Source organism: Vombatus ursinus, unplaced genomic scaffold (genome assembly GCF_900497805.2).
Source record: "Vombatus ursinus unplaced genomic scaffold, bare-nosed wombat genome assembly UNPS02000580.1, whole genome shotgun sequence".
Classification (NCBI taxonomy): Eukaryota; Metazoa; Chordata; class Mammalia; order Diprotodontia; family Vombatidae; genus Vombatus; species Vombatus ursinus.
Genome location: NW_020940358.1, coordinates 5,349,278 through 5,367,552, shown reverse-complemented (window position 1 = coordinate 5,367,552; position 18,275 = coordinate 5,349,278). Strand labels below are relative to the sequence as shown.

Sequence of the window (18,275 nt, the reverse complement as noted above, 5' to 3'; positions counted from 1 at the left end):
CAAGTGAGCAGTGGCTGGAAATGGGGTATTAAGTCTGGGTAGCAGCTAATAGTTCATTCTCTGCATTCTCTGCAAGAGCAGAGAGTTCATAAAAGGAAAGGAAGTGGAAGTCAGATTGTGAAGGGTCTGAAAGGCCAGAATGAGGAGCTGACGTTTTATCCTAGAGAGAAGGAAAAGAAACTGGAGGTTTGTGAGCTGAGGAGTGGCGTAGTCAGTGCTTTGGGAGGATTGTTTTGGCATTTGTGCAAAAGATGAATTCTGGAGGGGAGAGTGGCAGCAAAGTTACCATTTCCAACGTTAATAGAGTAGTACAGAAGAGAGGTCATAAGGGGAGAACCTGAAAGAAGGCTGTGGCTCCCTGAGTGGTGAGAAGAGTGGATGAGTGCAAGAGACTGGATCACCAAGAATTGGCAACTGATTGGATACAGGCTGGGAGGGATTAGAGACAGAGAGAGATGAGTTGAGAGTGACTCCAAGGTTATGAACCAGGATGACCAGGGTGAGGATGGTGCCATTAGCAGAAAAATGGAAGTTTGGCAGAGGTATAATTTTAGACATGCCACATTTGAGATGCTTGCAGATTATCCAAAAAGAAATCTAGGAGGCAGAAGGGATGCAGCCCACCCCCACTTCATATTGAACCCTATCTTACAAGAAAAACAATTAAGCAAATACAGCTTATACAGTAAATGTGTCTGACAGTATATTGACCATTCAGCCATAATGGTCTCCATCCTTCTGAAGCGAGGTATTTTGCTCTACATCAGTTCATATGAATCTTCCCTTGCTTCTCTGAATTCCTTGTATTTGCCGTTTCTTTCTCCGTAATAATCCCTGAATTACATTCATGATAACACTATGGTAAAAGGTTTTTTTTCCAGCCATTCTTCAATCAATGGGTACCTGATTTCACAGTTAAAAGACAGCTGGTAACCTTGGAGAGAGCAATTTCAGTAGAACGATGACTTGAAAAGACAGATTGTAAAGGATTGAGAAGTGAGTGGGTTGGGAAGAAGCGGGGACAGCAGAGGTGGAAGGTGTGATGTAAGATGACATTGAGGGGATGGCTTTGTGAATATTATTGCCATTCTGGAGTTGTCATCAGCCTTGGTTGCTTCTCAGGTGGTAGCATTTTGCCTTATGCTTCTAGGCAAAGGGCTTCATCCTTTGGACCTGGTAGGTGATCTTTGCTAATCAGAGTTTCCCTTTCTATATTCACTTCCTCTATCCCCTACAAAGCACTAGGGCCAATGTTGCTTGGCTCTCTCCTTGGCAGGTACATGTGGCAGTCAGTCGCACCAAGGTCAAGCTCTACATTGACTGTCGGAAGGTCACAGAGAGGCTGATCAATGAGGCAGGGAGCTCATCAACTGCAGGATTTGTCATGTTGGGAAAACTAACCAAGGCCAGGGGCCCCCGGAGTGGCTCAGCAACTGTAAGCTCATGCACATTTCCTTTCTTGTTGGGGCTATGATCGGTGGGACAACAATCTTGGCTGACTTCATAGCTTTGCCTAAAACTCATCCTGGTTGAGTCCAAGTTGGCCATCTGTCCAATGTACAATACTGATCACACCATCATCTTTGTTGCATTCCTAGTTTCAGCTCCAGGCCCTGCAGATTGTTTGCAGTGATACCTGGGCAGAGGAAGACAGATGCTGTGAGGTCCCTGCTCTGGTATGATAACATGCCTTCATTCATTGCCCCATTCATTGACTCACTTGTTCATTCATCTCCCCATTTGTTTGGTCACTTAACAAACATTTAACAAGAACCTACTATGTACAAAGCTCAGTATAATATATAAACAATATATAAGCCATGGTCAAATGGGAAAAAAAAAGTCAAATGCATAAAAAACAGAATGTGGTAAAGATCCTAAGAAGGCCACAAATAAAGTGCTATAGGGGTTCAGAGACAAGAGAGGTCATATTCAATTGAGAGGAGTGATGGGAATCAAGAAGGCTTCACAAAGGAGGTTCATTTGAGCTAAAGAATGAATGCAATTGTGTTTGGGATAGTAGAACTTGGGGACACTTATTCACTTAGCATCTCCCCATTAGTCTGGACAATCACTCCAAGACAGGCAGGCACTCACTTCCACTACTGGAGTGGGGTGTCCTGGGCTAGAAAAGGTTTTTTGTGCCCCTCCATTTACCAACCTGCATATATGGCGACCTTAATTTATTAGATTCTAGACAAATGTGTGTAAGTGGGCAAATATATTTCCTTTCTTTTCAGAGAGACACAGAAACCTGTCCTGCCCTGACTTCTGCCTGTACTTGTCCTTCAGATCAGCCTGGCCCTCCAGGGCCTCCTGGGCCCCCTGTAAGTTCACCTTTCCCTTCCTTATTCTATGACCACAGACACTTGTCTGACCCAGAAGGACAGTTGTGGGGGAAACCATACTCTTGCCAAGCAATGGGAACATACAGAAATGGTCCCCCTTAATCCTATAAGCACTTAGCTGGTTCCCAGAACCTGACCCTAATCTTAGAGATGGGCTTGACCATCTGGTAATCATTAGGCCCTCTCCCCTCTCTCACCTTTCATACCCTCTCAGGACTAGATCAACCTGAGATCACTGAGGATTTCACAACACAGGGCAGAAGGGTGAGTCAGGCCTGTCTGTCCTTTCTATGAAGCTGTCTTAGAAACATGGGTCAGGTTCTGTCATGGTAAAAACTGTTACAAAGTTAGTTCAATGAAATTTGAGTTCTTCAAGCCCTTGTCTGATGGCCCACTAGAGGAAAGAACATGGAACTGGGAGTCAGAGACCTGGGTTCTAGAATGGAATCTGCCATGAAAGAAAACAAGTTAATTTATCCTCCTGGGCCTCAATATACCCAACAGTTAAATGAAGAAGTTGAACATTCATCACTTCTGAGACCCCTTCCCAGCCCTAATACCCTTCAATTCTATGACATGATATAGTAGAATGAATGCTGATACAACAAAGAATCTTGGACACTTCATCATGTTGGGATTTGACCAGAGAGAATTTTACTGTGGAGTTACCTTGACCCCCTATCAGGTGTAAAATCTCATTTATTCCAAAGTTTCAATCTTTCACCATTTAAGATGGACCCAGGTCAGGTATTAGTACAAGACCAATCTATTTCCAAGATTGAAATACATTTACTGTGGCCAAACAGCCCAATCTCTGAACACATGTTTTGCTACATGATGGCTATGTGGTGACCCCATTAGCAATATCTACCACAGGCCCAGATGCTTGGCTGCCGTACCTTCACTGAGAATATTGTTACTTGTATTCATCTCTGTCTGCAGATTTTTTTTAACTTTCATTTATTTTTAAAATTAATATTTGTTTTCTTTCCTTCCCATCTCTCTCTCCAAATTGGAAAAAGAAAAGAAAAACAAAACCTTTGTAACACATGTGCATAATCAGGCAAAACAAATTCCCACATTAGCCATGTCCAAAAAATATATTATCTGATTATCTTTGCACAGATCAAAGCTTTAGGACTGGGCATTTAGTGGGCATGGGGATAGGGAAGTGGAAGGTTGTTTTGATTAGCAATATATTACTCATTTGCTAAAGGCCTGGGGGTACCAGGCAGCCTTTCCAAGGCACTGTTTTCCCCAAGCTTCCTTCATATAAAGGCTCATGTCAGGAGGAAATTAAGGCCCTTCCTTATCTTTCCTCCTCTCTCTATTTAAGTAGATTCTGTGATTTATTAGCTGGGATTCCCTTTCTAGACCTTGGTCCATGGATAATTGGAATGTACGTAAGGAAAGGATAAGGATAGAGAGTAGGCCTGGGATTTCTTCATTATAGTGAATTCTCTATAAGGATTACCTTACTTATAAAGTAAGGAAACTTCCATATACCAATACAGGTTAGCGCCTATATGGCAATTAAGTCTTAGAGAGTTGCCTAGCACAGAGAAATTAAGTGACTTGCCCAAGGTCTCATAGGCAGTATATGTCAGAGATAGGATTTGAATCTGGGTCATCCCGGCTTTGAGGCCGTTGGTGACCAGAAAATGAAAGGAAAATTCTAGATCTGTTTGGTGGGGAGTGGTTGAAATAATAATGGTGGCCAACTATACTCCTCCAGAGTCAGCCCCAATTGGCCTCACCCCTCTGTGAAAGGTCTCCAGAGATTATCTGTTCACCTCAGGAAAATAGGGAGAGTGAGAGAGAGAGAGAGAGAGAGAGAGAGAGAGAGAGAGAGAGAGTGCTAGAAGAGAAAGAAAATGATAGAGAAAGTCAAGAGTGATCCCAGTGATTAGGGCAGCTCTTTGGCTGGAGTTGGCCTCATGCCTAATGAGCAGAGCATCTCATTAAACCCCCTCAATCTGAATCCCAGGACCAGCCACTTTTTTGTAAGATTAAAGCCCTACACATTTCTGCAGCACCTGGGCTGAATGGGGGTGAACTTCCACTCTGAGACTGGACTCGCCCATCCAGAGCCCAGATCAATGGACTGCCTATCTCATCCTGCCTTACCTAGGGGATTCTTGGGAGATAGTTCTGAAGATGTTTTTCTTTCATCCTAAATCCAGCTCCACTGTGACATAGAACACCTCTAGAACCTAGGCTCCTTTAGATATTGTTCTTTGCTTGGAATGCCTGTTTTCAGGGTTCATGAAGTCTGACACATCTGTAAAAGCACAGAATAACACATCTTCTCTTGGAGATCAGCAAATCCAGCTCCCTCCCTTTACAGAGAAGGAAACAGGACCAGAGAGGGGCTTGTCCAAAGTCACATAGCTAGTCAGTGACAGAATTACAACTAGAACTCAGCTCTCTTGAGTTCAGTCCAGGGCTCTTTCTCCTTCCCTATTTATCCTTCCTCTTGTCTGGAAAACTTCACTCCAATTAATGGATTTACTGGGACAAGACAAAATATGGTAAATATACATTACCCTCCTTCCCCCTCAGCCCTGAAATAAGAAGCCCCTCTGTAGTGCCCTGGCTGGTGGGTCCCACAAGACTTCTAGCCAGGCTCTGTTGGGACTTGGGTGGTTTTTGTCAGAAGGAATGATTTGTGCCTAGAGGGATTGATTGTACAGGAAATAATGAGGATGAGCTATGATTTATCTCACTCCCCAATGAGTAGGTGATACATATGGGTTCTGGATTTTCTGGCAACGCTGATTTTTATACTTCTCCAGGGCACCCCAGGGAGGAGAGGCATCCAGGGGGAGCAAGGGACTCCAGGACCTAGAGTAAGTAAGTCATTAAACTCTGGCTGCTGGGATCCCCAGAATCTCCATGTAAAACTTCTACCCAGTGCCAGACTATCAAGGAAGCACCAGTCAGCAGAATATGCTGCTGCAGGGGCTGGAATGGGGGTGGGGAATCCTCTCTTGGGAGAAGGAGGGAGGGAAGGGGAAGGAGACACAGTTCCACTGCACTAATTAACTTTGACGATAACATTACTGCCAACACCCAGGGAAGCAAGGCAGCCAAGCTTAAGGGATAAGGAATTAAAGAAGGATCAATCTCTCTGTTGGGGAAATTCTGTGCTCCCCATTTCATGATCATGCCCTGCCCCGTAGTGAATTCTCAAGTCTGTAGAAAACCAATCCAAACTTTGGAGCTTCCATGAACACTAATCTTCATGGCTAGGGCAGACACAGTTTGGAAGCAGAACCCTCCTTCCCCAAACCCCCTCATAATGATAAACTGGGGTGACCCACCCACCCTGATATACTGGGGGGAATGGCTCACACATTAGAGGACAAGGATGCTAGAAATAGTAACTTCAGGGGAGGAAGAAGGCAAGAAGGGGAGAAAAAAGGGTTAGCCAGCAGTGGGGACTAAAAAGGACCTGAAACTCACATACATAAATGCTCACAGCATTCACTCTCAGCACTACATATCCCAGAATCAGGGATACTCAGGTTAGCTGCTAGCAATAATGCCCTCCACTCTGTCTTATCCTTTTGAGAAGAGGTCTATTGTTTTTATCAGACTGCCAAAAGGGCACATGACCAAAAAATGTGAAGAACCCTTTGCGCTAAGGTTCCCTTTATGTTCATTGTCACAGATATCATCTCTGTGTATAAGGGCAGGGATGGGGAGAGGGCAGGACAAAATGTGATTGATTTTCCCCAGGGCTGTGCTTCCCCCACCCCTCCCACAGAGAATGGCCTCCATGCCATACCACTTAGAGATACTTTCTGACTCATGGTGCAATGGAAAAAGAATGGTGGAGGTGGAGTCAGCTAAGTTCAAATACTGGCTTTTCTACCTGTGGATGTCAGGCAATTTACTTTCTCTGTTCTCAGTTTCTTCATTTGTAAAATGAAAATGTTAGACCTGATGGCCTTTATTTAAAAAAAATTAAATTGATTAATTTATATTTAGTTTTCAACATTCACTTTTTTAAGATTTTGAGTTCTAAATGTTTTCTTTCCCTCCCCCTCCCCAAGAGGGCAAGCATTCTGATATAGGCTATACATGTACAATCATATTAAACGTATTTCCACATTAGTCATGTTGTGAAAGAAGAATTGGAATAAAAGGGAAAAGCCACAAGAAAGGAAAAAAAGAGAAAATAGTATGCTTCGATCTGCATTCAGACTCCATAGTTTCTTCTCTGGATGTGGATAGCATTTTGCATCATGAGTCTTTTGGAATTGTCTTAGACCATTGTATTGCTCAGAAGAGCTAAATCTAACAAAGCTGGTCATCACACAATGTTGCTGTTACTGTGTGCAGTGTTCTCCTGGTTCTGCTCACTTCACTCAGCAGACCTGATGGCCTTTAAATAAGCTTCCAATGTGAAATCCTTGTTCCCTCTCTTGTAACCATGATCCCTAAGATGGCTTTCCACTATAATCCTATGACCTCTTCAGGAATAGTCCTTGCCTACACACAAGCCCTGGGATGTGCCAGTATTTTATATCCATTCAGTTTTCCCAGGCCAACCAAAGCTTGGAAACTTCTGTGAATTCAAGCCAACACACATTTAGCAAATGCCTACTAAGTGTACAGTGAGTTTCACCGTGAATAAGGGATAAATTCCCCATGCTCTGCTCTGCTCTGCTCACAAGGCTCTGCTCTTCCCTCTGGAAAATAAGCTCTTGCCACAAGATGTCAGCTCTTCTCCTCCCTCCTGGTTGTACTGGTCAGAACCAATTCCATTTCCTGTCAATTCCTTGTTGAGAGTGAAGTAGGAAAATGACAGTGAGGGCTAAGGAGCCTCAGCACCTTCAGCCAGCTCCCTGGAACTCAGTAGACCATACGGGCCTAGGATGATAGGCTTAGATGATCACAGATGGAGAGTTGGAAGAGAGTTTAAAGACTATCTAGTCCAACTTCCTCATTTCATAGATGAGAAAACTGAGGCATAGAGAAGTTAAGTGACTTGTTCAAGGTCACACAGGTGGCAAGTGGCAAAGTTAGGGTTTTTTCTGCCTCTTGTCCTTGCTTGTGAATTTAAACCCTCCTGGCATCAAGTCATCCAGGACCCCCAGAACCTGGTCTCTTTGGTTATAATTATGAGGGAGGAAAAAAGCATTTATTAAGCACCTACTATGTGCCAGGCACTGTGCTAATTACTTTATAATTATTATCTCATTTGATCCTCATAACAACCAAAAGAGATAGGTACTGTTATTATCCCCATTTTACAGTTGGGAAAACTGAGGCAGACAGATTAAGTGGCTGGTATGGGGTCACACAGGTGGTAAGTATCTGTGGGCAGAATTTGAATTCAGGTTTTTCTGAGTTCAGGCCCAGCACTCTATCCATTGCATCACCGAGCTGCCTCTAGTGAGGGGTATAAATAATGGTGGTGATGATGATGATGATGATGATGATGATAATAAAGATTTACATAGCACTCACTATGTGCCAGACACTCTGCTAAGAGCATTATCTCATTTGATCCTTACAACAAGGAAGGTGCTGGATTATCTTGGAAGGTAGGTGCTATGATTAGCATCTCCATGTAACTCCTGTCCCAAAGCCCATTTATCTGAATTATAGCAAAACAAAAATCAGAGAAATTATGCATAAGAGAATATATGCTGGATGCAATGTAATGCCACTCAACCAAGAAAGAGTGTCCTTGATCTCACCCAAGGGGTAATTTCCCAAAGTCTCTAGAGTAGCAAGATAAGGACATGATAGAGACCACCAGTTTCTCTCATGCCTTCCCAGAGTCTTTTTCTTCAGCAACATGAAGTAGGGTTGACCACTTCCATCCTCTCTTCTGAAGCTGGAAGCCAGGAGCACCCAAATGATGAGTCCCCAAAGGGGGACTGACAGAAGAGCTGAAGTTCCTTCCTGTTGAAAACTCTATGCTTCTCCTCATGCAGGGGAGGACTTTTATATCCACCAAAAAGGAAAGAGTTACATACCAATGGGCTTTGGAACAGGGTTTACACCCATTTTGCAGATGAGGAAACTGAAGCAAGCAGGTTAAGTGACTTGTTCTGGGTCAGACAGCTAGTACAAGTATCTGAGGCCAGATCTGACCACAGGTCTTCTTGACTCCAGGCCTGGCACTCTATCCATTGCATCACCCAACTGCCCCTGGTGAAAGGTACAAAATCTGTACTTACTTCCCTCCTATGGGGAGCGGTGTTTTGGCTGGAGGAGAAGGTTCACTTTGGATTGTGGTAGAATATAAGGTCAGACTATTAAGGGCATACTAGATTGTAGAGGATTTTGAAGTGCTTAACTACAGAGTTCGGCTTTGATTGGATCTCAGGGTGGAAGCTTTTGAGAGTTTATTGCAGAATCAGTGAGAAAAGATGTGGCTTCATCTTTCATCTCCTCTCTGTCCTTAGGGAGAACCAGGTCCACCTGGACAGACTGGACCAGAGGGCCCTGGAGGCCAGCAGGGGTCACCAGGGACTCAAGGTCTCACCGTTCAGGGACCTGAGGTAGGTAATCTTTCCTTCTCCCTTCCTCTACTCTCAACCCCCTTACAAAACTACCTATGTATTCCCTTCCTACTTCCCAACCTGCTGACTATTTCTTTATACATTCAAGATTAATATCAAGGGCAATTGTAGGAAAGAGTCCTATTGTTTTGTCCCTGTATAGGGTCCACCAGGGGTCAAAGGTGAGAAGGGGGACATTGGACATCCAGGCTTACAGGTACTATGTGCAAAATGGGTGTTTTGTCTGGAGACTGGGCTAGGGAAGATGGGAACCTTTCTTACTACCATGGAGTATATTTCCCAGAAAGTCTAGGACTTTGAAAGCATTTGACCCTTAGAGAGTCCAGGGGTCCTGACCCTTCTTCCTCTACGCTCAAATTCTGAGGGTTTCCTCCTACAGGGCCACCCTGGCCACCAAGGACCACCTGGGAGACACGGCCTCCAAGGTCCAAAGGTAAAAATGCTTTTGACACATAGAATGGTCCCCCAAAAGGTTCCCCCAAACCAGGAATTGACGTGTCAAAGCATGTGTTACATAAGAGCATGTGTGCTGTGTGTTGTGGGGTGTGTGTGTGTGTGTGTGTGTGTGTGCGTGCCTGAGGACCTTGACCTGACTCTTCTCTACCTCTTAAGGAACAATTACCCACACTCAATTTCAGGCCTAATCCTTAAACCCTGATTTTTATTTCTAGGGGATGAGGGGATTTGAAGGTACAGCTGGCTTTCCAGGACCTCCTGGCCCAAGGGTGAGAGGAAAGCTCTGACAGTCTCCCCCTCCTCCTTTTCTTTTCTTTCCCTTCCCCTTCTTCCTCTCTTTCCCTATCCCCTGCTGCTCTCTTTCCTTTCTTCTTCCCTTTCCCCTTCTCCATCTCCTCCTTCCCTTTGTCCTTCTCTTGACTTTCCTATTTTCCCCTTCTTCCTCTTCTTTCGCCTTCCCCTCTCACTTGTTCTTTCTCTGCAACTTTCTGTCTCCCTCATGTAATTGGGGCGGGAGGCAGAGTATGGTGGGGAGCAGGCAGAGGAAAAAGAATAAAGATGAGAGCCAAAATCCCCAGGGCCCTGGAGCCAAATACTTTCCATGCTCCTGTCATGAGGATCACAGCACTGGGGGGAGGTGGAAATGAAACCCCACTCAGTGAGTAGCAGCCTGTCACTCCTAGATCAGGGGAACTTTGGTGGACAGGCTGTCAGTCTGTGCCCCCCAAGCTCCACACCTTCCAGTGATTTCCTTTCTCGCTTGGATTTTTCTGGTTCCTTGCCTCTGGGATGCTGGGGGCACTGTGCAGGGAACTTTGAAACAAGAACAGAAGAATAAAACATCAGAACATCAGCAATGCCCCCAGGGTTATCCCCATAGCTCCTCCAGGCCAGGATCTAGCCTTTTTAGGGGGGAGGGGTGATGTGGCAGAGAGTTTCAGGGAAGGAGAGGTAACTGTCTTCCATGATGTCATTTTCACTTTTAATTTCCTGTAGCAACCTAAGCAATTTGGGGCCTTTAAAAATCTAATCAGAATTTTTGTTGCTGTTCATTATTAGGCAATTTACTAGCATTGAAGTAATTATCAGACATTTCACCAGTGCATGGGACCATGGGGGGGGAAGGGAAGAGTCAAAGGGGAGGGATGGGAGGAAGAGCAGAGGAGGATAAGAAGAGGAGGGAGCAACCTCCATATAAGGTCCCAAGAATCAATTCAACCAGGATTTTCTGATGCCTACCACGCGCGAGTTTTGAGCTTGTCTATGATGTGGGAGAGTTGGAGCCAATACGGGTCTTGCCCTAGGGATATCATAAGCTGTCTAACTTCGGGGGACACGAAGGAAGAGAAGACCCAGCAGACCCTGATTTCAGGTCTCTCAGTGCACCTGACAATGCAAGATTCTCCAACATGGAATAGGATCACAGTTACAGAGCTGAAAGGGACCGAAGTGGCCGTCTAGTCCAACCACTCTCATTTCACAGATGAAGAAACTGAGGCCTAGTGAGGTCAAGTGATTTATCCAAGGCCACATTGGTAGTAAGCATTAGATGTAGGTTCTGAACTCAGGGCTTCTGCCCCGATTGCCTAGAGCCAATACTCTTTCCATATTACACCGGCTATTTCTCTAATTAGCAAACAAACCACATCATTGCTTTAGTGGAATCAGCAATGTGAGTACTTTTGCTGGTGAAAAAGGAAGCCCCCTCCATATTTTCTTGGGCAGTCAGGTGGCACAGTGCATAGAGTGCCAGGCCTGGAGCCCTGGGTTCAAATTTGATGTCAGACACTTACTAGCTGTGTGACCCTGGGCAACTCACTTAACCCTGTTTGCCTCAGTTTCTCATCTGTAAAATGAACTGGAGAAGGAAATGGCAAACCACTCCAATATCTCTGCCAAGAAAACCCCAAATGGGGTCACAAAGAGTCAGACGTGACTGAAAAACAACAACACCATGCTTTCTCATCCTGTGTAATTCTTGTCCATGGTTTCCCATGAAGTTCATATAGAGAATCAATCCAATGAACTGATGTTTTTCATCTTGTTCTTTTACTGAGGGTACCATGGTAGTTGAGAGTTACCAATTCTATATAGTGCTTTAAAGTTTGCAAAGCACTTTACATATGTTAACTCATTTGATTCTCACCACAACCCTGGGAGGTGGATGCTATTATTATCCCCATTTTACAGACGGGGAATTGAGTAATTGGCCAAGGATCACAAAGCTAATGAGTGTCTCAGGCCCGATATGAACTCAGGCCTTTCTGACTCCAGGTCCTGTGCTTTGTCCACTTCAGTACCCAGCTTCCCCTAACAGTTGGGTTGCCCGTCTGCCATCTTCTATTCCCACTACACAATCTCTCTACATATTTTTTTCAAACATATATGTCCTTGATCTCATGCCACTGTGGCACAAAGAGTGAGTTCCAAAGTCACAATTGAGATGAGCTTTGAATGATGGGTAAATGTGGAGTGGAGGAGAAAGGCATTACAGATAAGGAAAGCAGGATAAGAAAAGGTATACAGATGGGAGTGAACATGGCACTGGCTTCACATGACAGAGCTAGCAGGGATTAGCCAGAGAGCATCCAATCCACACCTCCCCACCCATATGACAAATGAGGAAACTGAGGTTTATGTCCTAGGGACAGTGAAGAGAATGACCTGGATGGAACAAAAAGTTCACGTAAAAGAGCAGCGTAGATAGGTTAGGGTTAGATTGTGGAAGGCCTTGAATACTGTGCTACAAAATCTAGGCTTCATGCTGTAGGCAATGGGGAATTCCTATAGGTTCTTGAGCTAGGAAGGGGAACCCCATACAAGACTGAAGCCCTAGGAAGTTACCTTCCCTAAGAGCACAGCGGCATAGAATGCTAGACTTGGAGTCAATAAGATTCATCTTCCTGTGTTTGCTGGAAGTGTGGGCTGAGATGTCGTGGTGTCTGCTGCCATTTGCAGGGCTTTCAGGGAATAGCTGGCGCCAGAGGTATCAATGGGGAGAAGGGACCCCCTGGAAACGTGGGACCCACGGTGAGTATAGAGTATACTGAGGCTGGGGTCCAGGGCTTGGGAAAGTAGAATGGTGTGGATGTTGCTGAAATTTCATGGATTTGCCTCCTTTTGTGGATTGTAGAAAAGAGATTTATAAAGCAATTTTTAGGAAAAGAATCCTATTTTTATGACCTAGGTTATTTCTCTTTAAAAGAATTTTTTTAAAATAAAGAAAAACATCAGCACCCCCCCCCCCATGTAGCTGTTAACAAAAGCTTGGGATTGTATATACCAGATTTATTTAAAGAGGAACAGACCTGGATAGGCTGGACTCGGTCCTTGGGTTTAGGAGCAGTGATGATACGCCAGCAAGACCTCCTGCTGTTCTGTATCTCAAGGCTGGATGCAGGAGGCTGGGAGGAAGCACCCTTGGCTTTGTCTCTTGGATTGGAATGCTGGATGGAGCTTCCTAAATCCTGGTACCCTGCAGCAGTCCCCAATTACCCATGCTGTGCAGGCACCAGAGGCCCCTAGCTTGTGCAGTAAATGCCCAGCAGGGAGGGGAGATTTTGCCTGGAGTCAGAAGCTTGTCCAATCCTGGCAAAATGCCGTGTGAATGACATTGCTCCTTTCCAAGGAGAGGACCTCTGGAGGCTGGCCTTTCTCTGGATGCTCCTAGGTGAGGCAGAAGGTGGTTTGCACAAAAATGAACTCTTGGGCCTGGAGTTTACAAGAACCAGTGTGTACTGCACCCATGGCAAAGCTCTGACATTGAGTACCCAGGGGGGAAAGCAAATGCCAGAATGTCAGCAGTGCCCTTAAAGCCCCTAAAACTTTGAATTATAACTGTGAAAGGGGCAGCGAAGGAAGGGGAGACCAGATAATCTGAGGAGGTCGTGCTGCCCTTCTCACTGTCCTCTCTGAAGGTTAGCAATGTTGATAAATACTCCTGACCATCCTTCATAACCAGCCCATTCATTCAATGACCATTCCTTAAGTGTCTATCAGGACCTAGTGTTCAGGGCTCTGGGAGATATAAAGATGAGACAGATGTGAATGTTTGTAAATTTTATTTGAAGCTGTTTGTATTTCCAGTCTGTGCAACATGGAAGCACTGAGTCCCTAAGTTGATTCCCATCTACATGAAGTAGGATAGCCTTTTCTTTGTCCTAAATTGATTTCTTTCAGATTCAAAGAAAGGCACCTCATTATGTTCTGTGGAATTGAAGGCCCAGGACTATAATCACTGTTTCATGTCCTCTCTCAGCCTCTGTCCTTCCACCTTGAAGAGGGTCTCAGCTTTCAATATTTCCCCATGTTCTTTGCCTGTCTTGCCAAAAAAAAGAAAGAAAGAAAGAAAAGAAAATTCAGCTACTTTCTGCCAATCAAATGTTTCCTGAAATCTTGAATTAGGCCAGAAGGCTAGCTTATTCAGGCCAAGGCAGGGACAGCAGCCGGAATGAACGTACAGTGTTGCATATTCCAAACCTCTATCTGTCTGTCTGTGCTCAAATACCTATCCACACAGCTGCCCTCTTACTTGAATGCTGCAAACTTGTCCTCACATCCTCACGTACATGTATGGAGCCCACATCCAAACATAAGGCACAGTGGGTTGCATATTCCCAGCTTCTCTCTGTGTTTATACACTCACAAGAGCAAACACAGGAATGCGTATGAGCAATGCTCACATTCTCCAAGCCTTTTGCTGTGTGCTTGCTCACGTCCTCATTCTCATTCTATCTCTGTCTATCTGTCTGTCTGTCTCTCCCAGTCCCACCCAGGAAGCGTTAGACTGAACCTAAAGAGACTGGAACAGCAAGCACTGGATGAAGGGGCCCTCAGGAGGGGGCCTTCACATCCTCCAAAGAGCAAGCACTTAGGTACATCCAGAATGCCTCAGTGCTAGCCAGGGCCACAGGGTCATAGGTGCGATCACCCTGAGTGAGATTCAGACTCCGGACACCCTCAGTTGAGTTTTCCTCTTGTTTCCTTTCGGATTCCTGAGAATTGTGATAATGATGTGTGTCTTTCTTCCCTTCCTTCCTGTTCAGGGGCTTCCTGGGCCTAAAGGAGAGCGAGGAGAGAAGGTAAGGCCTTTCACTGTCCTGTTCCATACCCGGTCAGCAATCCTGCAGAAGGCTATCACTACCTTGCAGTCCAGATTTTAAGCTGCATGCCAGTTCTCAGGGCATGCGGGATCATGCAATGTCCATTATTATTATTAGTAGTAGTAGTAATCATAACAATAATAATAAGTAATAATAATAAAACACTCTACAGTTTGCAGAGCAGTTTACAAAACACTTTACAATTTGGAAAGCACTTTACAAACATCATCTTGTTCATGCCTACCGGACGCCATATACCAAAGACCTATGAGATAGGCAATGCCAGTATCTTTATGCCCATTTTATTGATGAGGAAACTAAAGCCCAGAAAGAGATGGTAATTTGTCAAGAGTCACATGAATAGTCAGGATAAAAACTTAGACTCTTTGACCTTATGTCCAGAGCTCTCAGACCAGGCTGCTGCTCACCCCAGACTTTCGTGTGTAATGTACACCATGTAATAGAAGGGTGGTTATGATCTGTTTATTTCTGCTATTCCTAACACAGCCTATAGCACTGCCCATTTTAGACTTTCATGGCTCACTAACTTAGCCTAACTTTCAAATTCTATGTAGATTAAATTCTTATCATACTGTTGTGCCGTACAAAAAAAATGATATTTGCTTCTTAGGGAGAACCTCAGTCCCTTGCCACCATTTACCAGTTGGTCAGCCAGGCTTGTGAGCAGTTGATTCAGAGTGAGTAATAATAACAAAACAACTACAAATCACATTCATATTCTGCTTTACGTTTTGCAAAGCCCTTATGTGGTCTTATTTGATTCTCACAACAGCCCTGTGAAGTAGATGCTATCATTATCCACATTTTACAGTTTGGGAAACTGAGATAGAGACAAGTTAGATGATTTGCCCACCTAGTAACTGGCACCCATTCTGGGGCCTTCTTCTCAAAGTTCCAAATGATTAGGGGGTGACTGGGTCAGGACTGGTCACAGCGATAATTCCCTTAGGGAAGTCACACTCTTTGAACAAGTGGGACCTGAAACCTTTTGCTACCCAGGAAAAGATGATGGCAAAAGTATGAAATGAAATCCTACGAGGATCTTCTTCTTCCTGACCTATGCCCTTATCTTCTTGCCTCATAGCATCCTGCCCTGTAGCCCCCCAAGCCAAAGAGCCATACCTTTGCCCAATTCTCCACATATTTGCCTTTATATATCACCTCCCTCCAAGTGAATAAAAAGGCTCTCCTATCTGTTCTGCCTTTCCCATAAGGCAACAGGGTTCAGAGAGAGTTGTTCTCCTCTTACAGATGGGGAAACTGAGGCCCAGAGGAATTTGAGTGATTTGTGTATAGTGAATTAGAACACGATCCCAATTCTCATCCCACCTCCCTCATTCCTAGATATCCGTCATTTGTAGCCTTGCTCCCCTTTCCTCCCTAACAGCTTTCCCTGGGACCCCAGTCCATAGGTTCTCTTTCTTCCAGTGCTCTCTGAAGAATGAAGGTGACCAAGTGCCTTTCTCTTCTCTTCCCCTAGCTCATGTGTTGAAATTCGATCCATTCCTTCATGAGAACACCAGGCCCCCAGTGCCTGTCTGGGAGGAGGAGGTAAAGTCAGGAGAGCCAGGCTTGCCTGGTCTTGCTAACCTTCCTGGCCAGAAAGGAGACAGAGGACAGGATGGATTCCCTGGAGAGCCTGGGAGAGAGGGCTACCCAGGTATTTTGGCTTGTGTATTGAGGATTAAGGACTTGATTTGGGTGGAAATTATAGAAGTTAAATCTGCTTATGAGAAGAAAAACTTCCTTAACCGTTAGAACTGTCCATGAATGTAATGGACTGTCTCAGTAGATAGTGGATGACCCTCCACTAGAGGTCTTCAAGCAAAGATTGGATGATCACTAATTGTGCCTGTTGGGTTATATTATCCCAAAGGTCCCTTCAACTCTGACATTCTGTGAGTGAGCAACAGACACTGTACTGGGCAGTAGGATCTTCAGGATACAATCTCTGCCTTCAGTGTGCTTCCATCTGAGTTGATAACAGGATTGGAATGGGACATGGTGGGATTTCTTTCCCTGGGAATGTGCAAGAAGAAATAAAAGTCATGAAATATTAGGGCAGGAAGGGACCTCAGAGACCATCAAACCTAGACCTCTCATTTTGCAGCTGAACAAACTGTAGCCCAGAAAAGGAGCTTGCTTACCCAAGGCCACACAACTTAGTGATAGCAGAGATTAAGCATCTTTTAACACCCAGTTCAATGCACTTTCTCTACCATACTATGCCTTACTGCCTTTTACTCAGCCCCTATTGAGGAATGGGAGGGGGTAAGGTTGGGGGGTTGATGGGGAAAGACAGGTTATAGGAGAATCTGAATCTACCTGTCACTAATCTCTGCACTAAGTCTTCACCAACCCTCCAACTAGTACCATTGACAGATAGGACTGCCCCTGCCTTGGACCACTGCAGAAATCGTCACATCTGGCTGCTGCCTCCCCAGTCAGCTTGTTGCATGGTAGCCCTTCAGAAAACCAAGTTCCTTTCTTACTCTGGGCCAGACCTTGAAGACAGCTGCATTTCTGGGAGGAGGGAGGAGAGAGAGGGCTCCATCAAGGAGGTTTGGTGGAGATGACCTTGGCAGGTGTCCGTCCTCCTGATTGGCTGGTGGCCACAGCAGCCAGCTTTCAATGCAGACGGAGGGTCGGAGATCAGATGCTGAGATGGATAGAGATGCCAATTCCAAGAGACACAAGCAATGAGATTAGGGCTGGAAACCTTACAGGGGGTGGGGAGAGAGAAAACAAAGATGAGAAAAAAGGCATAAAGCTAGCCAAGGATGGACTTTGAACCTGAATATCTTTCTATGTGACTATTTGCAGGGAAGGTTGTTATTTTTCTCTCCCGATGACTTGTGCAGGAGTCCAGGTCTGTAGTTTAATTGGCAGGATTCAGCTTAGACATCACAGAGCAACTAGGATCTGTCACCATCCCTGGGGAAAGACACTGTTACACCATTCCTGCCTTTTTTCCACTTGCACTATCACCTTCACCTCCTTTTCTTGCACCCCCCCATTTCCTCCAGCTGTTCTCCCCTGTTCCTGAAGAAAACAGCTGGAGAGAGCAGGTATTAGAAGGCTGCCTATAGCAAAGGTGGGAGAAGGCAGCAACCCCCTCAATCCTGGTGCTTATTACTGGCAGAGTCTGGGGGTGGGGAGAGGAGGCCCTGCGTCAGATAGAAATCAATGCAGTGAAGAGTGTTTGATCAAGAGCTGAGATGGCTGTAGACCCCAGGGGACTTTTCATCCCTGTCACTAGCTTATACCATTAAGGAGCAAAAGGAGGCTGAAGCTAGCTAGATCAGGGTAAGGTGCCCCTCACTTTAAGCAAACTCAGTGGCCCAAAATCTGAAATGAAACAGCTCAGAAGATAATTATTAGGTTTATAAAATTATTCACTCCAGGATTCCCCTGGTGTATATGAAATAGGATTTAATTACATAAATTAGATTTCCACAGCTTTTAAGTAGTTAATTGGCAAACATATGTTTTCAGGGCAAGCAAGTATTTTTATACCTGAATCTCTCCCCAAGAGCCCCATGAACTCCACATCTATGCCTTTTGGGCTTTCCTGTGTAACTGGAGCTCAGAGCTTTATGACTCGCTAAGGGCCATATATGGCATTTCTGGTCATTCTGATCCAAAGTCTAACTTTCTCAACTATCTCTGGTGGATGGTTCTTAGCACTGGGGACTGGGCTCTAGCCTGTTCCTTTCTCTCAGTGTTGAGATGCAGGCAGAGCATAAGTTACAGAGAGACCTCTGAGCACCCAGCCTCTGCCATCCTGCAGTTTTTTATTTTTTTGT

General features: G+C 44.9%; 1 protein-coding gene across 1 annotated transcript in view; it reads left to right on the top strand.

The window, feature by feature from the left end:
* COL20A1 (collagen type XX alpha 1 chain) overlaps positions 1 to 17,045 on the top strand; it is a 63,097-nt gene extending 46,052 nt beyond the window's left edge. The window contains exons 23-34 of the mRNA XM_027850101.1: positions 1,277 to 1,435; positions 1,599 to 1,676; positions 2,241 to 2,327; positions 5,144 to 5,197; positions 9,033 to 9,086; positions 9,270 to 9,323; positions 9,562 to 9,615; positions 12,305 to 12,376; positions 14,392 to 14,427; positions 15,080 to 15,128; positions 15,950 to 16,129; positions 16,840 to 17,045. Coding sequence (XP_027705902.1) covers positions 1,277 to 1,435; positions 1,599 to 1,676; positions 2,241 to 2,327; positions 5,144 to 5,197; positions 9,033 to 9,086; positions 9,270 to 9,323; positions 9,562 to 9,615; positions 12,305 to 12,376; positions 14,392 to 14,427; positions 15,080 to 15,128; positions 15,950 to 16,129; positions 16,840 to 17,045 — 1,083 coding nt within the window. The remainder of the gene's footprint in view (positions 1 to 1,276; positions 1,436 to 1,598; positions 1,677 to 2,240; positions 2,328 to 5,143; positions 5,198 to 9,032; positions 9,087 to 9,269; positions 9,324 to 9,561; positions 9,616 to 12,304; positions 12,377 to 14,391; positions 14,428 to 15,079; positions 15,129 to 15,949; positions 16,130 to 16,839) is intronic.
* Positions 17,046 to 18,275: the final 1,230 nt, after the last annotated feature.